This window comes from Apodemus sylvaticus, chromosome 6 (assembly GCF_947179515.1).
Source record: "Apodemus sylvaticus chromosome 6, mApoSyl1.1, whole genome shotgun sequence".
Lineage (NCBI taxonomy): Eukaryota > Metazoa > Chordata > Mammalia > Rodentia > Muridae > Apodemus > Apodemus sylvaticus.
In genome coordinates this window covers 41,479,484-41,506,976 of record NC_067477.1, presented here as the reverse complement: position 1 = coordinate 41,506,976, position 27,493 = coordinate 41,479,484, and the positions used below count along the sequence as shown (strand labels likewise).

Sequence of the window (27,493 nt, the reverse complement as noted above, 5' to 3'; positions counted from 1 at the left end):
GGTTTGGGTTTGAGTTGAACTGCAGAGAGGCACATATTTAGTAGAGATCCTGAGACTTGTAGAATGAAATTGGCAGCATTTGGAAGATTATGGAAACATCATGAGGAAAAATGTGTTTAGAGAAGGGTTGCCTTGAGAGTAAAGTGGAGTATGCCTCAGGTAAGAGCAGGAAAGATCCCAACTGCCCACAGTTGAGAAGAAAATCATGAAGTAGGCATTGAGAAGGAGGGGTGACAGATAGAGGCTGCTGCTTTTGTCTTGTCTTGAGTGATCATCTAGTTGTGGTACCTAGCAGCTGAGACCTCTATTGTCATGGCCGAGAATGCCGTTGGGTGCCACCTGAGTAACTCTTTTAACCAGGTGGAGGTGAAGTTCCCAGGTGATCCCAGTAGAGTTCAGCATAACTTATTATTTAGGATGAGACTGGCTAAGGATTACTGCACAGGCCATGGGGACATATGTTGCCTCATATTTAGTTGGCAGTGAAAGAGTATTGCTTCTGAAAACCCTAGCCAATGCTGAGTGAAATAGCCTTCCTCCATATCTGTCCCCTTACAAATTTTCAATAAGAAACTTGGGAAGCTTTGGATTTTACTGAAATAAAAGAGATAAGTCAAAAGGTGTTTTAAATAGAGAATCTAGCTGTTGCTCTTGGTAAAAGGGGGAAATAGAAAAAATTAATAATTACTGAGAGATTCTGTGGGAATGAACAAGCATGAACACACTCATCTCAAAATCTGTTAATTCCTAATAGACTTAGGGAAGGAAGGTAAAATAAAAGTTGAGTATATTTCCCTTCCAACTGCTAGTCCAGGTGGAGCTGTTCCCCATAGACCTGGCTCAGGTGTTTGGCAGAGACTCATGGAGTGACCTTTAGCTCTAGAAAATGAACCAGGCCCATCTATTGCCAGGCCTGGCTGAGGAGAACACCAAGGAGTTTGGGGGAACCTTGCTTGAGTTTTGAAGATGCACCCCATTTACTGCCCCTAAAGATCAAAATCTTCCCCTTGTCTTGAAAGCTGTTTGGGGTTGTGTTGTCAAATATCTCATAGTTGAGTAACAGTTCCCCTAAAACAGCCATCATCTGCCAGAATTCCAGGAGAACTTATTTGTTCAGCAGTGAGAAGATTGGGGGAACTCAGGCAGGACTGGAGGAGAAAGCATCAGGCCTAGAGTTCAGTTTCAGTCCCACAGAATCTGTGCTAAATGGTTTTGTTTGGTTTTTCAGGCAAAGGACTGACCTTAAGAGTACATTGTCAACTTGGAGAAGTGAGCATATTGATTCTGTTTACCATAGGCTGAGCTGCTCTCAGCTGGAGAAGAAACTATTGTGCTGCTAATATTATTCCACTGGGAGGCCTGGATGGAAGCATCTGTGAAGTCTTCAGGGCCCTATCAGCACAGTTGACAGATTTTCCACGAAGTGTAGGGACTGGAGAAGCCCAGGATGAGCTCTCATTTGAGTAATAGGTTTGTGTAGTTGCTAATATATTTGACTTTGCTTGTGTCCTAGTCATAGCCACAATCCTTGTTTGCAGGTGAGGGTACCTAAGAATATGTTTTCCACAGTTTTATCACAATGACTCTGAGCCCTTGGGAGTGAGGGCCTCCAGAGCAAAATTGAACAGTTTACTGCTGGACATTTAAGAACAATCTGCTTTTTGGTCTGTGGTAAATCACCACCCAAATGCTTCTGGGTAATAAATAAGGCAGGCTTATACTTTCCCTCTGTGCTGTAGCAGGAACTTTTAGAATTGAACCTTTATGTTGTAAGGTTAAACTTGAAAATAGAAAATGAAATTGCTAGGTTTATAGTTATAAGAAGGATAGGTCTTATAAAGTTAACATACTTGAAAAAAATTGGAATTTAGTCAGTGAATGTGCCAGAGGTGGGGTGGAGGAGATGTCAGTGTGTGCAGTTTATTTACTTGAGTATGTGTCAGCAGTCCTACTCACCTATGAAGAAAACACTTGTACAACTACAGACTATTATTTGAAATACCCAGATTGCATTGTCCATGGTTATAATCATGAGGCAGGATATAATTCGGCATTTTAGTGTCTTATTTTTCTGGCTGAGAATATGACTTCCTTATAATATATAAGCCCATTTTTTACTTTGTTGGACCATTCATTTTAAGTCTGTTAAATAAAAGTTACCCTGTTCAAATATTGTTGTTAGCTTTCTCTCTAACTTGTGTTCTTTTCCCTAGCCCTTCCCCCAGCTTTATGAGTATAGAGTTGTTAATAATATACTTTAAATAATAAGGTTTTTAGGAAAAACTAATTAACATCCCACACCAGGATTATCATTTTAGGAATAAAATATCTCTAATTACAATAGTATTTCCAGCCTCTTCAATGCTTGGCTGGTCACTGAATAGAGGTGATAAGCATGCAATGTCTTTTATATATTTGCTGTTACAACATTTTAATTAAGATAATTCAGCTGTGGCACCAGCTGGGGATGTGTCTGGTGTTGTGGAAGATTGTAATGAGATGCTGTATATTATATCTTCTTTTTCCCCTTTCAACTCTGGTAAATGCCTTTGAGAAGGGGCTTTTAGTTTCAGCAGTATAAATACTTTAATATGCCTAATTATGTAATCACACAGTTATACTCCTTTACATACACATTGTTTTATGGATTCTAATACTGAACTGTCTAGCCTGCTTTTTGGAGGACCAGAGGCATTTAGTGATTTTCCTCTGGTTGTGTTCTATTCTTTTGTCGCCCTACTTTATGGTTATGTCCTTTTATGTCTGAAATAATTAACATCTCATTTTTCCAGCAAATTCCAGGCAGGTTATGTAACATTAGATTTTATAATACTTTATCTTCTATTAATTTACAAATACACAAATACAGTCTTTTAAAATAAGTTGTTTCTTTTCTCTCAGTCCTCTGTTTCAAGTAGATGTAGGGTATAAGCCTGGGGTAGGAGAAGCTGACATGCAGGCACAATAGGAGCCATTGATTTCTGGCATTGAGCTTATACAGAGGGCTTGTCACCCCAGCTGTTTGAGCTAGACCCTGGGGGCAGCTGCTTTCTGGGATCTGGTCCTCTAGGGATATACTCCATCTGCTGCCATGGGACAGGTCCTGGGAAAGGACTTGACTCTAACTCATCTTTGTATTCCTTTACTCTCCACCCTCCAGTTCTTACCCTGCTCCTCTGCAAACCTGAGAAACAAGATGACTGTACTGGAAAACTTCCGTGGTTTTTCCCGTTCTCTCCCTCTCCCTCATTTCACCACACTGCCCATCCAATTCCATTGGGAAACACTTGTTTCAAGGGTATATAGGCAGATTTATATGCCTGGCTTCTTCAGGAGAATTAGTACCATAAAGCAGACTTCCATTTCTCACTTTCTTATTTTAAGGCTAGGAGTTCACATTCTTAGTCTTGCCTAAGACTAAGGCAAGATTTAGGGCCTTCCCTAATTTTCTGAGTCAGACACCAGCCTGACATCTCTCCTACTGCTTTCCCTCAAAATAGGCCTGTCTGAGCCGGGCAGTGATGGCCCACACCTTTAATCCCAGCACTTTGGGAGGCAGAGACAGTTGGATATCTGAGTTTGAGGCCAGCCTGGTCTACAGAGTGAGTTCCAGGACAGCCAGGGCTACACCTGTCTCGAAAAAACTAAACAAACAAACAAACAAACAAACATAGGCCTATCTGGCTTGAATTTGGAGCCAGGTTGAGGCTTCTAAGTGCTGAGATTAGAGGCATAAGCTGCTGCATCCAGTTTACCAACCTGATTTTCTAAATCTCTATCTTCTGCTGGTATTGAACACATTCGTTACTTTCCATACACAAACCACCTCTTTTTTTGCCTCTCTGCCTTTGCCCTATGTCCATTCACAGTACATTCCTCCTACTCTGCTTATTCTTGTCACAATCCCTTTTCCTATGGGCACAGGTTCTACTAACCCTCAAATTGGAACTCTTAATTCCTCCTATCTCTTCTCCATTGGATTAATCCTTGTTCAAAACCTCTTGTATCCCATATTGATTTTTGCTGTGGTCACTTACTAGATAAAAGCCCCCAAGAGAGTCAAGCCACTGTGGTTTTCATCATTCTCCCTGCCTGCCTTCCTCCATTCCCTAGCACAGGCCTTGGTACTTAGTAAAACCTTTTCTAGGGAATAGATGGATAAATGCATTCCTTACATAAACTCTGAAGCTTAAACACAAAGTAGATGTTACCATTATTTTAACCTACTTGGGACTCTTTATTTGTAACCCTAGAGAGACTGAATTCTCTTCAAGGACAGATGATGTCTTATTTACTCTTAAAATTCTGGCACCACCTTGGGGCATAGTAAATACTCAACAGATGATTTCTAAGTCAACAAAAGAATTTCTAGTAACAATAAGATGAAGACTTCATTTTTTTCATTGTTTTCTAGGTAAAGGTTATTAAATCTAAAGGATTTTTGTTTATTAAATGTATTTGTTTACTACTATTTGTATACACACAGAGTAGGGGGCTCCATCAGATAATATCTGTAAACCAAGACTGTTAAACTGACCAGCCAAAAACAAAAACCAAAAAAAAAAGTCTCTCTAGAAGCTGGGTACAGTGTACTGTATCATAGTGTGTGTGTGTGTGTGTGTGTGTGTGTATGTGTGTGTGTCTGTGTGTATATACACATACATACATATACACATATACACACACTATAATCCCAGCTACTTGGCAGGTTAAGGCAGGGGGAATTTCAAGTTTGACTGTATAGTAAGGTATCATCTCAAAATAACAACAAAAACTTTCCAAGACTTAAGAGTTGCCACAGAAGGGAACAGGGTCATGGTCTTCAACCTGATTTTAAAAATCAAAACAAAACAAAACTAGCTAAGTAAGCCAGGTATAACGGTACATACAGATCTCCTCTGTGAGTTCACTACCAGTCTTGTATATATAACGTGTTCTAGGACAGCTAGGGAGACATAGCGAGACCCTGACTCAAAAACTGTAAATAAAATATTGAATTGAGACTATATAATTTGTCTAGGTTCAAGGTTTCATAGATCCGTTGCAGATAGTCATAGTTATCAGCCTCAAGTACTGAAATTACAGATATATGCTACGAGGCTAGGCTCACAAATTGGTGGTGTGAGGTTGCTGTATGTAATGGTCAAGGGACTGAGTCAAGCCAGAGCTAGACTGATTAAGTATAGGCAAATCCTAGATCTTTAGTAAAGTTCAGGCACTTGCTTTGGACTTTTTATGAACTTGAATGGCTATTCAAGGCCAGCTGGGTCTTCATAGTGAGTTTCAGGCAGCCAGGGCTACATGATAAGACTCTGTCCTTTTTTTCTTTTCTTTCTTTCTTTCTTTTTTTTTTTTTAAGATTTATTTATTTAATGTTTATGAGTACACTGCAGCTGTCTTCAGACACACCAGAAGAGTGGGTCCTATTACAGATAGTTGTGAGCTTGCTGGGAATTGAATTCAGGACCTCTGGAAGATCAGCCATGCTCTGAGTCATCTCTTCAGCCCAAGAGATGTCTTAAGAAAGAAAGAAAGAAAGAAAGAAAGAAAGAAAGAAAGAAAGAAAGAAAGAAAGAAAGAAAGAAAGAAAGAAAGAAAGAAAGAAAGAAAGAAAGAAAGAAAGAAAGAAAGAAAGAAAGAAAGAAAGAAAGAAAGAAAGAAAGAAAGGAAAGAAGGGAGGGAGGGAGGGAGGAAGGAAAGAAAGAAGGAAGGAAGGAAGGAAGGAAAGAAGGAAGGAAAGAAGGAAGGAAGGAAAGAAGGAAGGAAGGAAGGAAGGAAAGAAGGAAAGAAAAAGAAAGAAGGAAAGAAAGAGAAGAAAGAAAGAAGAGAAAGAAGAAAGAAAGAAAGGGAAAGGAAGGAAGAAGGAAGAAAGGAAGGAAGAAAGGAAAGGAAGGAAGGAAGGAAGGAAGAAAGAAACTTAAGTGGGTTGAAGACATGGGTCAGTAGTTAAGAGCACCTACTGTTTTTGCAGATGACCTAAGTTTGGTTCTAAGTATTCCACTTTGATGTTGAAATATTGCCTACTGATATATGAACCTTGGAGGCTTCTATGTACAAGCAAACACCCAAATCTTTAAGAATTTTTCTTGTGCTATCTGTAATCAGGGAGATTCCATGTTGCACTTAAAGCAATTCAGAGTTTGAATCCAAATTCTACAGTCTAGTAGCCGTGGGATATCAAGCCATTACTATTTATCAGAACCGTAGTTTCTTAGTCTGACTATCATTATAGCTTCTTTGTAATGTGGGAAATTTGAATAAGATCGATGTAGTACCTATTAATAAATGTTAATATTTTTTCTCATTTTTATCTTGTAGAACAATAGAGATTAAGTTCATTTTACATTTAAATGTGTGTTTCTTAAATGGGTATGCCTAGACTTTACATTTAGATGGTAGAGAAAATAAATGAATCTACAACTTTGACCTTTATACCCAGGCCTCTAACTATTTTAAAACCTGGAAGCCCTTAGTTTATTATCATAGTCACCCTCTGAGGCAGGTTGGACAAGTGTCTGAGCAGCTGTCTAGGATTTCCTCCTACAGGTGGAATTCTGAAGGCTGCAGCATACCATTAGACAGCTTACTAAGGAGTTAAGGGTGAAAGAGATGAGATTGGGTAGCCATTGCTAATGAGGAAAAAGTAAGTGCTTTTTAAGACTTCTCCTCACCTTTCTCTACCACCCCAAAGTGGCATAGTAATATATCAGTACACCCAGAATATCCTGACTCCTTAGATTTGTGGTTACCCTTCCATCCTGGGCATAGAGAAGAGCTGTGAGCTGTGCTCTGCAGCTCACTGAACTGGAGACTGGCTGCTAGCACTGAATGAGCCAGGCCTGGACCTAGAGTAGCAAGATGAAGGAGAATGCCCTCCTGTCTGCCCCTTCTTTTAGCAGGCATAACAATAGGAGGACAGGAGGACACAGTCCAACTGCCATCCTGTTCTCCCCTCTTTCTTAGCTGTGAAAACAAAGAGAGGTGAAAGGGTAGCAGACCATATGGAGGCCATTTGTCAGCCAAGTGTAGCCTGAGCTCTACAGCTAAAAAAGGAAATGGAAAAGGGTGCAGAGCGAGCAAAGAAGGAACTCCCATAGTGCTCATTTCTGCCTGTCCTCGCTAGCCATCAAGGAAGTTCTGATACAGTCCTTTCTTTTTTCCTTCCCCATTCAGAAGTCAAAAATAGTCAAAAATGGGGTTTAATTTGCTCTGTGAAAATATGTGGGAAAATGTCTTCATGCCTATTGTATGTAGTATGATACAGGTGTTTTCATGAATGTTTTTACCAGTTAACTCATCACACTGGTAGAGCTAGATACTGCTGTTGAGTAAGGCTCAGAGGAGGCAGGGCAGTTGACAGGACATAGAGTGGACCCTTAGGTCAAAGAGAATTAGAGATTTTATTTTATTTTATTTTATATTTTATTTTATTTTATTTTATTTTATTTATTTTATTGACACAGGGTTTCTCTGTATAGCCCTCTGACTGTCATGGAACTCACTCTGTAAGACCAGGCTACCTTCAAACTCAGAAATCTGCCTGCCTCTGCCTTCCAAGTACTGGGATTAAAGGCATGTACCACCACTGCCCGAGAGAGATTTTTTTACTAAGTATTTACTATTGCTTCAGATTCATGAAGCACTGGGGAACAAACATGAGCAGAATTGAGCAGAACAAATCCCCATCCTATAGTATGGATACTGAGTGGAGAAATGGAGGAAGGGCAACCCTGTGGAAAAATAAATGCAAAAACAGTAAGGTGGTAGTTTCTCGAGAGGAATGAAGTTGTTATGGGAATACAGAAGAAAAATAATAAAGCTACTGCTTACTAAACGGTATATAACAGACCTTGTACTAGGTACTTGTCCTATATATTGGTATTAATCTTCACAGTAACTATTTGAGGTAGATACCTTTGTATCCCCTTGTTTTAGGAAACTTAGAAATAAATCTGCATAAGACTGTGTAATGAGTAACTTTTAAAGGCAACTTAAAAGCTAGGCATCTAATTCTGAGCCCACACTGGCAAACTCTCTGATCTTTGGCATTGGCTAGAGAGATGTTCAGAAGCTACAGCCTTAGAACTCTAAAGTACAGAAGTGGGAGTTTCAGCTGGGTGTGTGTGCTTTAAGGTCAGGATCCTTGGTCAAGGATAAGAACATATTATTCTGAATAACTAAGGGGGGGGTTGAAGTTCTCTCCAGGTAACAAGGGTTGCCATGTTCGGGGTAGTAAAAGAAAATGCTTTCCTCCTTCATCTGAGACTACTGGTTATGAGAGGAAGGGACGGGGAGGAGTCCAGTTCTAAAACAAGGACAGTCTCCCAGCTATCTGCCAGTTGCTGAAGTCCCAGAACTGGGCTTGAGTTAGGCATTTCTGGGGAAGATGATGGGGGCTTCAGGGAAACAGCCTAGGCCTGTGTGATTCCTCTCTCTGCTCTCCCATCCCAGCACTACCACACCCTGAGAAAGACTTGAGCTATGGCAGATTGGCCCTACCCCCAGTGCGTGGGAAGTTCTCCTAAGAAAAGAGATTCTGGCTGTACAATGGCCTTCCTGTCTGACTGCTGGGAAGGCTTGTTTCATATGAGGAGAAGGTTGCAAATGGCATGAGAAAATATCTTGATTCCTTCTCACTGCAGCCTGTTTTAGACTTTTGACTACTTAAGTGGTGATTGGTAATGCAGAAGGCCAGGAGACCCATTCAGAAGCAACCCTGGTGTCCTCTAAGTAATAAGATTGCTGTTTTCTGGCTCCCATGGCAAGCCTGTGGCAAGAATCTGCTCCATTGAAGGAGCTCTTTCGGGCATGGACACATGATTGCTGCCAGCCTTTCATATTCTGAAGTCAGTTTAAAACCCAAAGAGCTGTAGGATTTTCAAAAATGAACCTCTTAAAAAGCTGTTGGGGCTAGCCACATACACATTCAACTTCAGACAGATTTTCAGAGTGGCCTCAGATGTATTTTAGTTTAGTGCTTTCATGTACTAAAACAGGCCTAGTGATGGCATCAGTATTTGCTTACTGTATCCAGGCTGTCCGTGTTGCTGGACTCTTCACTGAGACATCTATGACCGGATGAGGTTTGCAAGACCCTGATACGCTGCACCAGCCTTGCCTGCTGGGTAGCATTGAACAAGTATCTTAACCTCTCCTCTTTAGTTTGCTCATTTGTATCTGTTACTGTGTTGTGAGAGTATATTTTTAGAGGGGGGCGGGGTATGTATTGTGAAACATAAGGGAGTTCCATATATAAACTGTAAACTGCTTAGAATAGTGCCTGGTATATATCAGTAAGCATGAACTGTTAAGTCTCTATTTCTGAAGGAGAGTCTTCAGAGCAGCCTTTTGACCACCACCAGATGGTTGCCCCCCTCTGTCTCTGTCGCTGTCTCTCTGTGTCTCTGCCTGCCTCCCTCCCTCCCTCCCTCCCTCCCTCCCTCCCTCCCTCCCTCCCTCCCTCCCTCTGTTTGTATTTGTTTGTAATGCTCTAATTCCAACTTGTTTGGGATACTTTTCACCTTCCCATTGAACAAGGTATGGTCAGCCTTGGGGAAAAATCACTCAACTCAAATGAATGAATCTCCTTGTCCTCGTGTGAAATGGTTCATGTAGAAAGAACTCCGGAGAGTGGTGCATCTAGGAGCTGTGTACACTACCTACATACAAAAACCAACATGTGAACAAGTTTACTTTCTGTAATCCCCTTATCTTTTCTCTGGCTCTGTTGCTAACAAACTGGAACTAGAAATTGAACCTTTTTCAAGACAGAGTTTTACAAGTGAGTAAACATCCCTCTTCTAACTCACCGGAAAGGGTCCTATGCTAAATGTTGGCTTTTACATGCTTGCTTGCTTCCCTTCCTTTTTTGGGCAGTGCCTCACTGTGTAGCCTAGACTGTCCTTGAACTCAGAGTCCTCCTGATGCTGGAATTACAGGAGTGTGGTACCACATCCGGTTATGTCTCATGCTCCATCATGTAGATCTTTCTTTTGAATCCACAAACCTGTCCTCCAATACTTCTAAGAACTCCATTCACTAAGACTGCTGACCATTAACAATGGCCTTTACTAGCCCTGTTAGTTTTCTGTTATTGTGAAAAACAAAATAAAACAAAAAAACCAAGAAAAGCAACTTAAAAAGAGGAAAGGAGTTTATTTTGGCTACCTTTTCAGTCCAGTCACTTGAGCCCATAGCAAGGCAGAAAATCATAGTGGAGCACATGATGACACAGCTGGTTTTACCTGGAGTTAGCTAGGCAAAGGACAGATGGGAATAGAATAAGGGAAGGGAAGGGAAGGGAAGGGAAGGGAAGAGGACACACTGCCAACAGGCCTAGGAATTTGGACTGTAGGCTCTATTCATAGTGGATTCATCTGCCTTGGTGTGATCTTTATAGCCCTCCTAAAGACACACATGAAAAGGACCCGCTGTAATTGTTTGCTAGAATTATAGCCAGGTAGGACATTTACAGTACTACTTCAGCCCTGCTCCAGTGACCACCTTTCTAGAATTGATGCTTGAGCCTGGGACCCTCTTTCTCTCCCCTTCCCTACTCTCAGTACTCAGGACAGCTTCTCTCTGGCCATCTTGTCAACACCTTCATTAAACATATTTTTTTAAACATTGATATTTAGGTTGTGCATTTATATTATGTGTATATCTGTCTGTTAACCCTGCAGCTCCTGTCTTTGACAGTGTAGTCTTTTCTTTGTAGCTGTTAGCTAGAAACCTCTTTTGTTGAGTCTTTTGAAAGTATACTGGATATTTAAATATATATCTGCCTACTCACCTCCAATTCCTTAGAGACTGGAGCCTGCATACCCCTATTTTCTATAACTTCTTACTTGTTTTGAAAGGGTTTAGTTTCTTTGGAGGAAGCTGAATGGCCAGAGCAGAATAAGACATCTGTCTTTTCATTCATTGTACATGTTATTTTTAGCTTTATACCACATATATACTAATATACTATGTATTTATGGGATATACAGGGGAAGACAATGTGTAGCAGAGTAGGCCTGGCTCTAGAATCCTAGCCCTTTCTCTGAGAGCCTCTTCCATGTGTACTGGCCTGCTTCTGTTTGGGTCCTGCCTGCTCTCAGGAGCTGGCCAGAGTGTTCAGTATTAATTATGCCCAGGAAATGAACCAGTTAGACACAGTCTGCAGAGAGCCAAGAGTCAGTCAGAAGGTCTGAGGGCTTTACTACTCTGATGGATAGAAGATGGAAAATGAAATAGTAAAGCAACTGTTTGCTTGCCAGCTGTCTGAATGATCTGGCCACCACTTAGGGAACTTCAGAAATATTTTCATTCACTTCTCTCCTGTTCAGGGCTTTGAGCCAGGTGGGTAGTAGGGATATCAGAGGTGTGTCCTTTAAGGTTATAGGGACTCATTTGGATTCATCTTCTGGTTTCCTAGTTTCTGCCAGACTTTTAGATCCTTTGGCAACTTTTTAAAAATTATTGAGCTGGAATGGTAGCTCAGTGGTAGAATGTATACTACTATGTGTGAGGCCCTGGGGTAGATCTGTAGTGCTACCAAAGGGTAAAATAATGGAAAAGTGAATAGGATTGTCTCAGTGATGGAGTGCTTGTCTAGCCAGCATGACAAGTCCCGGGTTCAGTCCCAAGCACTTGTCCAAGAAAAATTATAAACACACTTAAATGAAACAAAAGAAAATGGCATATTTTCTATCTACCTCTAGGGATGTGCCGCTTGAGGGCAGGATTGTTTTGCATCTGATACTTCCCCCCAACCTGACTTAATGTCAACCTGCATAATAGCTTCTGGGTCAGGGGGTGGGAGGCTGCAAGGGTACAGCTGCAGAATAATGTAATCTGTGGGTGTTCACATGGGAGGGAGCCAGGGCCTTATCCTGATAGTCAGACACTGTGTAATTCTCAGTCACTCTGAGCCTGGCAGAGGAAGTGAGAAGAGGAAATGACCATTCTGATTTGCACACGGATGTCTCTGTGATACTAGGGATAGATAGGCTGGCAAGGAGTCAGCAAAATGAATTTCCTTTGGAAAAATCTTTGTTATATCTTATGTTTATAAAAGATTTGGAAAGTTGGGGGTAATGAGTGCCTGATGATACCGCCTCCTTCTCCAGGCTAGACTTTCAGTGACTCCTTAGTGCCCCAGGCAAGGGTGGCTAGACACACCACCTTGTATTGCCTGGCTTGGGATTCAGTTCTGTAATCTGTCTGAGATAGAAATAAGAGTTTTCTGTCTCCTAAGAGCTGCTTGGACCGTCCAGCTCCTGTCCAGCCTTTCTGAACCACCATCTTAGCACCCCTGTTAGTTAACCAGTTTGAAGGGGTGAAAGGTAATGATCTTGGGATACATAAATCTAGAAACCAGTCAGCTCATGGGATAGGAATTAGGACTCATGGGAAGAAGAGCTGGGGTTAGAATCAGAGGACCTGACTTTGGTCCCAAGTTGACTGTCCCCTGCCCTAATCTTAGCTAAAAGTTGCTTCACTTTTGTGGGACTTAATATCTTTAGCATTAGAGGAAAGAGATGATAACTATCTCACAGAATCCTAAGAGATGACAATGACTTTAAAATTAGATTGTCACACCTAGAGGAAAAATGTGGGATTTACTATGGGACAAAGGCAAGTGAAGCCTGGCAGACAAGAGAATATGCACAGGGCTTTGGACGCCTCCCAGAAAAGCTCTCTGAAATCTTCTCAGAAGCCAAACTCATCCAGGGAGTCTTTCCTGGAATTGATGTTGTAAACAGCCTAAACCTTAACCCTAGTGAGTTTCCCGTACTTTATCCCCACAGACTGACTCATTGTTAGTGGATGCTGTTAGAATCAGGTGCAAATTACAGTGGGTACAGAACTTTTCTGGAGTCTACTGGCCATTGATCGGGAGAGAAATACTGTGGGCAGTCAGACTGACCAATTGCTGGTTCATTTCCCTCACTGTCAATGGCAACTTGAATTCCATACTAGTTCACTAGGTTTCCCAAGGATGGTTCTATGTCCCCTCGTGATTTGGGGCCATGCTACTAAAAGAAGATACCCATTTGAAAGCCTCATTGTAAACCATCTCCCTCTGTTTTGCAGTGTGCCCTCTGCCCCCAGAGCCAGAGAATGGTGGCTACATTTGCCACCCCCGTCCTTGCAAAGACCCCTTGACAGCAGGCAGTGTCATCGAGTACCTGTGTGCAGAAGGCTACATGTTGAAGGGTGACTACAAATACCTGACCTGCAAAAATGGCGAGTGGAAGCCAGCCATGGAGGTTAGCTGTCATCTCAATGAAGGTCAGTCTGCAAGTCAAAACAATGCTGCCTGGGTCCTGCTTTTTCCCTAGCTCCTGGGGAGTGGCACATGCTTTCTCAAGAGCCCTCTTAGGCTGTGTTAAAAGCCATTTGGCCTCTCAGCCTCTGTGGTAATTCCATGTCTTTGTGGAAGTCCTTGGGCTTGCTGGTGCATGCCATGTTGCATTCCTCTGAACCATTGAGGAGCTCTGTGTCTGTATTAAGGCATCTGCTTGACTATGTAAAATCCCTTTGATGTCAGGAGTTCTGTTTGCCTGATCCTTAGGCTGTGTTCTGCTAGCACAATGAGCAATGAGCACAACACACATTTCCCAGTGTCTCTTCCGGTTCCTTTTTCCCCCTGAATAGAAAGTGATGGTTTGGTTATGAAGCTATAGCCCTGCTCTACAGAATCCTTCTTTTTCCTTCCTGCCTCCTCTTGTTTTGCATGACAGAAATATGCAGGTTTCTAAAGGGAAATGTATGTCATATAGCCACCTCTGTGCTTTATTCACAATTGGACTTCAAGACCAGAACATGCTTAGCCAGTATACCTCAGAAGAGGGTGGGTACTGTAGGCTTAGATTTTTTAAAATCTATTTTTAATAAGGGTTTTTAAGTGTTTTAATGTCCCTTCTAGCCCACCACCCACCAGAGGTAGTGGAAAGGAAAGGTTAATAGAGCAAAGGAGGACGTGGGCCTTTTTAGGAATATTTCTTTGAAACAAATCTAATCTGCGTTGTCAGGATAGCAACAGTTTAGTTCACATGAATTAGTAGCAGCTCAATCCATTTGCGGACACCATTTACAAATCAGCAAAGGCAGGACTCATAAACATCATTTATGAATTTCTTCAATCTAGAAGAAATCACAAGTCTCTATCAATTGGCCCAAGTCTGCTGAAGCGGCATGAAGCTGCTGGAACACCACCAGGAGTTTTTTGATGTGTTTCTCTCTATAAAGTCATGACAAATGATGACCAATAAAGAATGGTACGGAGTACCAATACCACCCAGAGTTATCAGTGAAAACCAGTGTCAGCAAAGCCAGCCATGATGAAGAATGGCAGGCATGCAGTATTGTACAGCACCGTCTACTGTCCGCTGGGCTATATTTATAGCCTTTCCAAGCATCACGTGTTCTTTCAAGCATCTGCTCTAGCAAAATATCATGATGCTCTTTTTCTAGGCTGCCTCCAGAAAAATTCCACATGTCTGCTTCAACAAAAACATCCTTTCTTCATAAGATAGTTTCCAGAAAAATATCACATGATACAATCGAGTCTCTAAAGAATTCAGAAATTTTCACTTCAGGGAACCAATATGGGATTTACAGTGATGACTGAAGGGCTTAGCACAGTTTACTATTGCCTACTTAATTACCCTGCTGCAGGGGGAGGAAATATGGTGGAACTCAAGGTGGTAGAAAGATGTGGCCCTTTTGATGGTTGAAATTCACCAGCTAGCTAGTATGTTTAGGTACCAAATGGACTTCAAAGGCTAGAATGAGCAGGGATCTTTTATTCAGGAAAAGGAAATGTTTCTGGAAACACCATACATGCGTAAGGCCACTTTATAAGATTTTCCTGGCCTTATGCATGTATGATACCTAAACTCACTAGCTGGGCCCAGCTGTCAAATAATTGCTTCTGATTGTACCATGCAGGGGATATTTGACTATATCATTTCTAGAGTTCATGTTTTGTGTTTCTGGGTACCAAATGTTTATGATGGTTTGCTTTCTTAGACAAAGAAACCCATCCATCACTTGGGGTCCCTGCGCTGTCCATAGTGGCTTCCACTGCCAGCTCTGTGGCACTCATTCTCCTCCTTGTGGTGCTGTTTGTACTGCTGCAGCCAAAGCTGAAGTCTTTCCATCATAGCAGGTAAGCCCAGTATTAGTCAAGCATCCCCATGATGTCATCCTGGGACCAGGTATAAGAAGCTACTAGCTTCTGCTTCTGCTAGTCTGTATCTGTGGGAAGTGGAAAGGAGGGTCCTGCTGTGTTAACTCATGCAGGTGCCTGGCACTGTCCTTTGAGGTGCACATGCTTTACTTTGATTCTGTTGGGAACATTACAGACAAAGAAACTGAGACATTCAAATAATATCTTAGAATGATTGTGGAACTGAGATTTGAACCCACACACCTGTCCAACCTCAAAGCCATGCCATTTCCATCTCATCGCTACTTCTCATGTGGTTCCAGCAGCATTGGCATCACTCCTGAGATGCTTTGGAGCTAAGATGCAGTAATAGAAAGTACAGCCCCCTGCATAGTGCTGATTCATGCTTGTGTTTGTAAGCTATCTCTTCTTGCTCCTGGTTTCTAATCCTTAGTACACCTCAAGTTCCCTCATAATCTCATTTATTTGGTTTGGAGTGGGATCCTGGTCCTATCATTTTCTAGAAAGATTCTCAGATAGTTATGATGTGTAATGAGAATCCAGGACCATGGTACCCTTGTGAAATTAGAAGAAGTGGGTCTTCTTGACTGCATATTCTCCTTTTTCTCTCATAGTACACTATTTATCATCCTAGACTCGGGAGATGGGGGTAGCAAGTGGTAGGGCCCTGGTAGGAGTGACCCTTAGTATATCTCTGATAAGAGACTTTTTTCCTGACCTGCCTTGGCTTCTATAATTGGCCAACCATTAGGGTACTTCATGCCTGTGAAGAATACAGATCTTTTATATTTATTCAGAGCCCTACATCAGTCATTGTCTTAGCTCTCAGGAACAGTTGTCCAGACTAAAGCAAATTCTGTAAAATGCTCCAGATTTGAAACATAAATATGGACTACCCTGAAGTGAATTGCCGTACAGAAATGTGATTTTTTTTTTCTCCTACTTCCTCCTTTTTTTTGTTTGGAAGGAAGGAAGAGTAGCAATTATTTTAAGATGTATTTATTAATTTTATGAGTGCTCTATCAGCATTTACACCTACACAACAATATATTGTGAACCACTATATTGTTGATGGGAATTGAACTCAGGACCTCTGGAAGAACAAACGGTGTTCTTAACTATTGAGCCATCTCTCTAGCCCAGTGACACTTATTTTTAAAGAGGTATTTTAAAGGGAACTATTTATTTGAAAATAATGAGCTTTTTCCACATCAAGTCACACTATTCTAATCTGTCTAGACCAGACAGTTTAATTTCCTCTGTAACCAGTGAGTCTGTTAAAAGTAACCAGTTGATTCTTTTTTGCTTAAGTAGAAAATCATTGGGTTTGTCTGAGTATGTATGTACAAGCACTACTTTAAAAAAAAAATATATATATATATATCAGCCATCTGGTGGTGGCACACACTTTTAATCCCAGCACTCAGGAGGCAGAAGCAGGTAAATCTCTGAGTTCAAGCCAACCTGGTCTACAGAGTGAGTTCCAGAACAGGCAGGGCTACACAGAGAAACCCTGTCTTAAAAAAAAAAAAAAAAAAAAAAAAAAAAAAAAAAAAAAAACCACACACACACATAAACAAAATGTGTATTTTAAATTATATGTTCTATTTTTGTGAGCACATGCCATACCATGGTATACATGTTGGCATCAGAGAACAACATAGGATGGCGGGGATGGGTGTATCTTAGTCAGGGTTTCTATTCCTGCACAAACATCATAACCAAGAAGCAAGTTGGGGAGGAAAAGATCTATTCAGCTTACACTATACCATGTTGCTGTTAATCACCAAAGGAAGTTGGGACTGGAACTCAAGCAAGTCAGGAAGCCGGAGATGATGCAGAGGCCATGGAGGGATGTTTCTTACTGGCTTGCTTCCCTTGGCTTGCTCAGCTTGCTTTCTTATAGAACCCAAGACTACCAGCCCAGGGATGGCACCACCCACCAGGGGCCCTCCCCCCTTGATCACTATTTGAGTTCAGCAATATAGATTGTGTCGGCCAGGTACAGGTAGAAATAAAGTTAACCACTGAGCAGTGATAGTATAGGCTGACATCTAACTACTGTGCCTCTCAGTGTGAAAGATAGATGAAAGAACACATCCTCATCTATGTAGAGTTCTTTATGCAATTTAACCTAAATTTAGTTATATATAAGGAAATATAATTACACATATCTAGGTGGTGGGACATTCTACTAGAAAGTTAGCATGGACACTTCAAAACTGTCAGGGTCAAGGCTGGAGAGATGACTCAGTGGTTGAGAGCACTGGCTACTCTTCCAGAGGTGCTGGGATCAATTCCCAGCATCCACATGGTGGCTTCCAGTCATCTCTAACTCCAATTCCAAGAGATCTGGTACCTTATTCTGGCCTCTGGCGGTATTGCACCCATGTGGCATTTAGAACAGCTATGCACATAAAATAATTTTAATTTTTTTAAATGTTAGTGTATAAAATAAAATTGTAATGGATATTCTAGATTAATGGAAATGAAAGGGACAGGACAACTAAACAGAGTGTATGTGTCATAGTTTGGCTTTCTTGCTGTGATAAAGCACTATGACCAAAAGCAAGTTGGAGAAGAAAGGGTTTACACTTCCGCATCTGTCTTAGGATTCCATTGCTATGAAGAAACACCATGACCAAGGCAACTCTTATAAAAGGACAACATTTAATTGGGACTAATTTACAGTTTCAGAAGTTTAGCCCATTATCATCAAGGCAGGAAGCATCCCATGCATGCAGGCAAACATGGTGCTGGAAAAGGAGCTGAGAGCCCTATATCGTGATTCATAAGCAACCATGAGAGACTGGCTTCCAAGCAGCTAGGAGGAGAGTCTCAAAGCCCATCCTCACATTGATACACTTTCTTCAATAAGGCCACACCTCCTAATGCGCCACTCTCTGAGACAAACATATTCAAACCACCACAACATCCACAGTTAATCACTGAAGAATGGTCAGGATAGAATTTCAAACAGGGCAGGAACCTGGAGACATGCAGAAGCCATGGAAAGTTGCTACTTAACGGCTAGCTTAACCTGCTTTCTTATAAGTAAAACCCAGAACTACAGCCTAAGGATGACCCCACCCACAATGGGCTGGACCTTCCCTCATCAATCACTAATTAAGAAAATGCTCTACAGACTTCTAACAACCCGGTCTATGGGGGTATTTTCTCAAGTGGGAATCCCTTTTCTCCTATGCCTTTAGCCTATGTTAAGTTGACATAAAATTAGTGAGCATGGTATGTTTGATTCTGGATAAAAAACAACAGAGCCACAATGGATAAGTTTGTAGACAGTTTGGGAAGTTTGTATTATAACACACCGTTGTTAAGTTTCTGGAATACAGTGTTAGAACTGTATGGGAAAAGAAGTCCTGAGGCTCTAACACAAATTATGGGGTAGATGTGGAGTGTCTAGGCTACAGTTCCTGACCTCAGCAGGAGTATCCACCAGTGTCACCGTTTGACCTTGCAGGGGACTTGATGTAGACTTTGCCACATGTTCTTTTCTGCATTTGTGTTAAAATTCATTTTGTTTTAAAGGACAGATTCTTCTTATGTAGACCAGATTGTCCCAAAACTCCTTTATCTGCCTCCCAAGTGCTGGGACTAAAAGCATATGTCACAAGGCCCAGCAAGATGTATCTCTATTTTACTTATGTACAGGGGTATTTTGCCTGCATGTGTTTTGCACGATATATTTGCCTGTATCTGAGGCTAGAAGAGCATATGGGATTCCGGAGAATTGGCGTTACAGTTGGTTGAGCACTGCTGTGTGGGTGCTGGGAATCAAACCCCAAGTCCTTTAGAAGAGCAGCCAGCACTCTTAACCAAGGTGCAACCCTTTCCAACCCCAAGAACACGGTCTTTAGAAGTATGTAAAGCTGGAATCAATCCCAAGTCCATCCCTTTCCAGCTTTTTGACTGCCAAGCAGTTACTTAACTCCTCTGGGCCAAGCCTGCATTTTTGGTGAGTCCCTGGGTGGAAGGGCTCAGGTGAGGATCCAATGTGCTTAAGTGTTTAGAGTACCTTGTACTTGCCAGCATATAATAAGTTCTGGAAAATGATGGCTTTTATTATACAACATCATTTATTCAACTCTGTGTTACTCAGGTTCTTTTGTCTTTCTTTTCTGATCCAGGCGTGAACAGGGGGTTTCTGGGGATCAAGTCTCCATCATGGTGGATGGCGTCCAGGTTTCACTACCTTCATACGAGGAAGCTGTGTATGGAAGTTCTGGTCACTGCATGCCACCAGCTGATCCCAGAGTACAGATTGTTCTGTCGGAAGGATCTGCACCTAGTGGGAGGAACATGCCAAGGGAGCAGCAGCTGCAAGGCCAGGCGGCCTGCTCTTCTGCAGGTGGAGAGGATGAGGCCCCAGGCCATTCTGGGCTGTGTGGAGCCTGGGGTTCCCAGGGCTCAGAGACTGTGATGGTGCACCAGGCAACCACATCTTCCTGGGTGGCCGGCTCAGGGAGCAGCCGGCCGACACACAAAGATACTGCAGATTCAGAGAATAGTGACATACAAAGCCTTTTGTCCCTCACCTCAGAGGAGTACACAGATGGTAAGTGGTCTTTGCTAAACACGAATCACTAGCTGTTAGAATCCTGGCTGGGAGTGAGGAAGCCCGTGGGCCACTCTGATAACTGGTGTATTTTCAGAGGGTGAGGGCTAATAGGTGTCAGCCTACAAAGTAGGACTTGGTCCTCAGAATGCTGGGTAGAGCTTTGGGCTCTCTTCATTGTTACCTGTGAATTCTGATGGCTCTCAGACTTTCGCAGCCATAGGCTCTGCTAAACCAACTGGATGGGGTTTGAGGTATGGGATTGTTAAAAAGTTTTATATTCATGAAAGGCAGAAAATAAGGAGACCTTGGTGGTATTGCAGAGAAAATAGTAGTCCGCTCATCTTGTAGAGAAGACAGCTCCTTCATTCTACACAGAAGTATATTGCTGGCTTCCTTGTATTGTCCATCACAGCTAAGCTGGACAGTTAAGCTGGCAGTTAAGTGAGTGGTAGATATGTATGACTGTCCCCATTTTACAGATGGAGATATGGGACCTAGTTTCACTTGTCATTTATCCACTGGTAATTGGCAGCTGAGATTTAAAACTAAATGACTATGGCTCTAAACCAGCATTCTTAACCTTACAGTGCCATATTGGCTCCCAGAAAACTAGCTCCTTTTGTGTCACAGCGACCATAGAGTGCAGTGGTTATATACTGACAGTTTGCCTTTGCCAGAGCATGGAGAATTTAACTATAATTTAAATCTGTCATTTTAAAAAATATCTGTAGGTGAAATCCCAGTGTAGTTCAGGATTCAGACAAAACCTAGAAGCTCCATGTTGACAGTAATACTTCCTGCCTTCATAATGCCTTTCTGAAAGAACCCCAGGGATAGTCTGTGTTTAATCCTTTGAAATGTGTCTATCAGTAACTTGCCTTCTTTTCTCTTTGTTGGAGAGAGATGACAAGGATGCTGTAAGTAACTGACCCAATTTGGATGTGGCATTCAGTGACCTCTGGATTCTCGGGCATGTATTTTATGAGATGTGTCTAAGGGCACATGGCTTCCTTTCCCCAAGAGCCAAGGAGGTTCTCTGCTCTTACTTTTTAAAAAAAAAAAATGTATTTATTTAATATACATTCATACACTATAGCTGTCTTCATACACACCAGAAGAGGGCATCAGATCTCATTACAGATGGTTGTGAGCTACCATGTGGTTGCTGGGAATTGAACTCAGGACCTTTGGAAGAGTAGTCAGTGCTCTTAACATCTGAGCCATCTCTCCAGCCCTCCCTGCTCTTTCTTGATGGCTACTTGTTTGTGTAGGTAACAGGTTTTGGGATTGGGAGCTATTGTTGAAGTAGTAGTAGTAGTAGTAGTAGTAGTAGTAGTAATTGTTGTTGTTGTTTTCAGAGTCAGGACCCCTGCGTAGCCCAAGCTAGCTCAGAGGCTACTATCCTCTTGCCCCAGCCACAAGTGGCTGATCGTAGGTGTTACTGTCTAGCCTCTTTATCTGAAACTCACTATGTAAATGAGGACTGGTCTCAAATTCCCAGAGATTGCTCTGCCTCTGCCTCCAATTAAAAGTATCCTGCTGGAATTAAAAGTATGTGCCATTACACCTAGCCTGAATAAACCTTTTTGAAAGCCACATCTTGTGTTTGGTGCTGGATGAGGTTTCAGATCTGTCGCAAACAAGGAAGCTCTCTGCTGCCTGGAGTATCAGTTGGAAAGTCAGTGGGGCTTGCACTAAAGAAATAATGGAACCAATGATTGTAGAGCTAGCCAGATGGTGCCTCAGGCCTGCAGTCATAGCACATCAGAGGTTAAGACAAGGACCACAGTCAAAGGTAGTTTTGACTACATAGACCCCATCTCTCAGATAAAGAAATAAGGCCAGCAAGATGACTCAGCAGAGAAAGGTGTTTGCTGCCAAGCCTGACAATCTGAATTTGATTCCCAGGCCCCACATGGTAGAATGGGAGAGCTGACTCCAAAAGTTGTTCTCTGACCTGCAGGTACAAATGCTTGTCATCACATATTTCCTGTAGTGTGCGGGTGTACACACATTAAAAGAAATGAATAAATATATAATGAAGTTTTTAAAAGTACAATAATGAAAAGAACTTGAAGAACTCATGCCATAATGAGGACACCAGTGTGGTTGAGACAGATGTCCTAGGAACTCAAGAGCTGAAGCATGGGTCTAGCACTTCTGCCCTCTGGTGATTATGAGAAGACCATAACCCACTGGTTTGGTCCAAAGTGATTTGTCCAGGTTCACACAAATGACAGGTGGCTGTTTAAAAAAGTGGAACTTAAGGAGGACTCTTAGAGCAAGGTTAGAGAAGAATCAAAAGTAACTAGACCAGCAGAGAGGGAATCAGGTTATGTTGGTGGGACCCGAAGGTGTTTGGGTGCCAGGCTTAGTTAGCATTGGGATTTTATCATACAGGCAGTGGGAGATGGAGGCAGAAAGGTCAGAAATAGGAAGCAGGACATTTTGACCAGCTTAGACATGTACAGGGAACGGTTTATTTCCTTAAATGAGGGCTGCTTGGGAGCCCCTGAGGTGGAGTTGGAAGTGATACTGAGAGACACCTTTAGTAACTGCTATACTTCCTCCTGTCTCTGCAGATATCCCACTGTTGAAAGAAGCCTGAGGGCTGCCGCTGGCCTCTCTCCGCTCTGCCTGTCCTCTCTCTTCCTGTGGGTCTGAGTACCTTGTCCTCTCCAGCTGCCCCACCTGGATGCCCGAGCTTCCACCTGTGTATCTGTACCCGAGAGCCTGCAGGCCACCTCGCTGGATACTCAAGGAAGATTCTCACCATCTGCCCACTGGACAGCTGGAGGACCTGGCTCTTTGCCTAGCCCAGCCTTCCCATCTGTCAGGGACATGTCTGAATGTGCTGGATTGAACCCTCCCTTCCCTCTGCCTCTGGGTCCCTTCCAGCTCTTGGTGGCAGCCAGCCCCACAGCCATGAGGGCCTGAGCACTGCTGTGTTTACTTGTGCCTTCCCCCACCCTGTCCAGGTTCCCTGTTGTGCAGGTGGGTTGCTGTCCACAGGCCTTAGTGGCTACTGCCACCTGTACCCGGGGGCTAGGCCTGAGGCTGCAGAAACAGATTGAAGAGTAGTAAGGCACTCAAAGCAGGAGTAGCTCGTGCTGGGTCCAGAATGTGAGTCCCTGAGCTTGCCCTGTGTGTTAACACTGATGGCATCTTCCTTAACTGAGGACAGACAGTTTGGAAAGTCATGCCAAAGCCGCCCAGCACTCAACTGACCAGCTCTGGTGCAGGTTCCTAGCTCTTTTGAGTTTCCAAGAAGCACCCAGAAGACCTGTTGGAAGGAAGAAGGGTATCAGATAATGATTGTCTTCCTAATATGCAAGTTCTCACTTCCTGCTTCCAGCACTGGCTGCCTTGGCCTTGGTTTCTGTTCCTGGATAAAGGGGAAGTTGCATGCTATTTCCTGGACTTTGTCCTAGGTAGCTCTGGCTTCCATGCAGCCCACAGAATCCTGAGATTTGCTGAGATACCAACAAAAGCTCATCTGGCTTTTGGCAATCTGGGCAAGTTGCCCATTTTTAGGTTTGTGGTGATGGAGGGGAGGCTGAGAGGTACAGACCAAGTTCCCAGGGGCTGCAGGCAGCTCCAGCCTGGTCCCGAGGATCCTCCTCACCACGGTCATGTGCCTTAGTAACTATGCCCAGGAAGTGGCCGCTGTGTTGCTGCTCCCACTCCACTCTTCTCCCTGCCTTTCCACAGTCATTGTCGACAAGCCACTCTGTCTTCCCTGCCAGCTGATGGAGTTGGCGGGCACCCAGAAACCTGAGATGTAGGTCCTGGGAGAGGGAAAGTGCTGGTCCTGAAGAAATGCTCCAGGTATTTTTCTGGGGCCTCATATGGCCCTGTACTGAATGCTGACAAGTCTGGGTAACTGAGCCCCACCAGGCTTCTTCCATCTTGAGAAGACAGATGTGGCATTAAGGAATGTGTGCTTTTTTTTCCCCTTCTCATTCTCCTCCCTTTCTTCCTCTTCTTCCTCCCCCTCCTCTTCTTCCTCCTCAAGCCTTAGGGCTAGGAAACTTCAGAGCCAATCCTCGATTGAACCTATGATGAGCCTCTCTGAGGTGGTAAAAATAATAAAAGCCCAGTGTATTATTTATAGTTCCTGATACAACAGGCTTAGCTCCAGGCATCTGTGGCCTCAAAAGTAGGGGAATAACTTCTCCTAGCCCACTGCCCACTGCCTCCATTCACAATGCACTTTAGTCCCTGTCATGCCTGGCTTCCTGCCACCCTCATGTCCTCTCAGGGAAAGGTCATCACCTGCTGCCCCTCTGGCCACTCCCACACTAATCCAGGAAGCCCGTCCATGTGCCCAGTGTCCAGGCAAGTATGGTTGGCTGAGAGATGGGTTGGAGGAGGTGCTCAGATGAGACGACTGAACCACACCTAGCATGGCTTCCCTGGGGTGGGGTCCAAGGCCCCAGCCACCTCACCATGGCTCTTCTTCAGCTTCAGTGGGGTCCAGCCTCCTCAAGGGAGAACTGGGCAAGGAGCACAAGTCTTCCGAATGGGCCTTCCATTTTTGCTCACTGCTCTTCTAAAATCTGAGTTCTGTTCCAGGAGTTTTAAAGTGGAAGATACTTCCCTTGTCTGTGTCTTTACCCTGGGCTTTTGCCCCTTACAGATTGCACTTCTCGTTTTGGGCTCTTTTAGCCTTGTAGGTGGCCAGCTTTGGCCTTGGGTGAAAGAATCTCCTGGTGCCTTGTTTTCTCTCAGCATCCGTTAGCCTGCTCTGGAGATCACAGACTCAGGCTTGCCTAACTGAAGGATAAAAGGCCATCCATGTTCCCCATCCTCTTGTCACTGGCTTTTAGAAGATTTGTTTAAGGTTTCCTACCTACTGTTGCTGGCATCTGTGGCTTCTTCCTGAATTGCTTCTTCTAAAGCAATTTCTTAACCATCAGCCATGTGCTGTGGTTTCTGGGGCATCTGGACTTTGTCCATTACAGAAGGACTGGGGATCTAATTGCCTTGAAGTGGAGCCTGGCTAGAAGCAGGGTTAGTGGCAGGCGGCAGGGAGCAGGTGGCAGGCTGTTGGGTAGGAAGAAACTTAGAACAAGTGGGAAAAAACTACGCAGCCTGCTTTACTGGGCTCACCTCCAGGGCATCCTGAGACTTGTCCAAAAGAGGCAGTCAGCACCAAAGGACTTTTACACAGGGTTTTTTTGATTTGGGAGATGTTTTTGCTTTTTCATACTTAAACTGACTCAATGCAGGTTTTATATCCTGGTGACTTGCTGTCACATTCTATCAGTTTTCAAGGGCCAGAATGATAAAATACTTAAGTAGAAAATTCCGTCCTTCCATGCCTTAGTTTAACAGATAGGCTCTACCTGCCCAGTTCTGTGTTTTGTGTGTTTCACTGTGTGAGAAATGGGCCGAGTCCTGACCACTTGTGGATTTGTTTGGTTTTATAAGGCATTTCAATGAACATTCTACAAGCACTCCATTTGCAAAGAGAACTTAAAGAAATACCTTCTTCCCATTCATTTTGCCCTCCTCCCTGCACTCCAGCTTTACAGCTCTGTAAAGAAGCAGGCTACAAGACAGACAAAGGTATACTTTTCCTGCTTTGAGAGTGGCCAAGTGGGGATAGATGGCGGTTGGCCTTTTCCTCCCAAGCCCATCAGAGCTCTTGAGTCACTTGGCTTCCTGCATAACAATATCTCCTCTGTTCTGAGGAACATTCTAGCATAGAAAATGGAACATGCTGCAAACATTTCTAGATCCTTCCTCCCGTCCCCTCCTTAAAGAACAAAGAAGCTAGACGGAACACACAGCATGCCTACTACACAGCTTAACTCCAGGTATGCTTGCACCTGACAGTACAGCTAGATCCTCCTCTGTGGGGCTTGCTGGGTCTTCTGCAGCCTTAGAGAATATTTTACTTGGCATATGTTTAGGCTGAGTGATGTGGTAGATGGTTCCCTGGAAAGCCAAAGGGGGCAGGCCAGTTTTTCTGAGATGTGACTTAATACCCAGTTGAAAACCTAGTAGAGTTTTGAACAAAGCGCCCACCCCACTCCACCCCACCCTGCCTTCTCCCAGTAGCAGAGCTCACCAAGGGGGCCGCAGAGTAGAGCACTTGGATTGCCAAGTAGGGAGAGGAAGTAGTTGAGGGTTGCATGGCTGTATCCACACTGGCCTGGCTTCTTAAGCCTGTGCACCACTATGGGATCCTTTGCAGAATGGTACTCATATAATGGTTTAAAACAACACATGCTTAATTGACTGTGCAGGATGTCAATCAATCTGGGTTTGCTTTATTTTATTTTATATATATATATTTTTTGGTATCCTGTACATTGCAGTGGGTATGAAGATAGTATTTTAATATTTGTACAAAGTTTAATTTAATTTTAATTGTTCTATGTATATAACTGCATTTCTAAATAATAATAAAAAAATCTTACGAAGGCAGATGTGAGATGTAGTCCTTTCCAAAAATAATTTTTTTATAACTCTAGACGATTGAAGAGAGTAGTTGTTGGGGTTAAGGCTATATATGTTAGCTTGGCATGTGCGACGCCCTAGGTTCAGTCTCCAGCGTCACAGAAGGAAGTGGAGGAGGGAGGCGGCTCAGTTGGTTGAGTGTTTGCAAGCATGAGGACCTGAGTTCGTATCCCCAGAACCCACACAAAGAGCTGGGCGTGGTGGTGTGTTCCTGCAGTCCCACGATGAGGACAGACTCTGGAGTTAGCTGGTGAGCCAGCCTCCTTACTTAGTGAGATCCAGGTTCATATTCCTTACCCAGGAAAAGATAAAGTTGCACAACAGTAGAGGAAGACACTCAACGTCATCCTTTGGCTTGACATACATACACTGTACACACACATAAAGAGTAGCTGCTTGTGTACTCACACACACACACACTGTACACATAAAGAGTAGCTGCTTGTGTACTCACACTGTACACACACATAAAGAGTAGCTGCTTGTGTACTCACATACACTGTACACACACATAAAGAGTAGCTGCTTGTGTACTCATATACATACACTGTACACACACATAAAGAGTAGCTGCTTGTGTACTCACACACACTGTACACACACATAAAGAGTAGCTGCTTGTGTACTCATACACTGTACACACACATAAAGAGTAGCTGCTTGTGTACTCACACACACACTGTACACACACATAAAGAGTAGCTGAGCAAGAACTCATGACTAGATGATGCACTCGCTCTAACGAGGCTGCTTGCCAGGTTATGGAGGCAGGACAGATTCAGAAAGTACTCATTAGAACTGAGCCGGGCAGTGGTGGCGCACGCCTTTAATCCCAGCACTTGGGAGGCAGAGGCAGAGGCAGGTGTATTTCTGAGTTCAAGGCCAGCCTGGTTTACAAAGTGAGATCCAGGACAGTCTGGGCAATACAAAGAAACACTGTCTCAAAAAATGGAAAAAAAAAAAACAAAACCACGGAATTGACAGTTTGGTGATTGATTGGATCAGGGGCAGCTTGGGAGTATACACATCACTGATAGCAGTGCAGAGGGTGACCTGGGAGAAGGGAGGATGACCAACTGTCATCAGTACAAGAAAACCATTGTTTCTTGATCAAGTGCTTTTCTCATAAGGCGCCGTACACTTGAGCATCTGAGCCTAATATGGTTAGGGCCAATGTAAAATGTCATTTGGGCCAGGAGGGGAGATAATTTAAGTGTATCATGGTTGATACAATCTGGAGCTTACAAGAAGATGGGATGGGGCAC

General features: G+C 43.2%; 1 protein-coding gene across 2 annotated transcripts in view; it reads left to right on the top strand.

Moving 5' to 3' along the window:
* Susd6 (sushi domain containing 6) overlaps positions 1 to 26,195 on the top strand; it is a 94,008-nt gene extending 67,813 nt beyond the window's left edge. For both annotated transcript variants that reach the window (XM_052185548.1, XM_052185549.1), the window contains exons 3-6: positions 13,081 to 13,278; positions 15,022 to 15,160; positions 19,330 to 19,757; positions 22,343 to 26,195. In XM_052185548.1, the coding sequence (XP_052041508.1) occupies positions 13,081 to 13,278; positions 15,022 to 15,160; positions 19,330 to 19,757; positions 22,343 to 22,368 (791 nt within the window). In that variant the 3' untranslated portion in view covers positions 22,369 to 26,195. The remainder of the gene's footprint in view (positions 1 to 13,080; positions 13,279 to 15,021; positions 15,161 to 19,329; positions 19,758 to 22,342) is intronic.
* Positions 26,196 to 27,493: the final 1,298 nt, after the last annotated feature.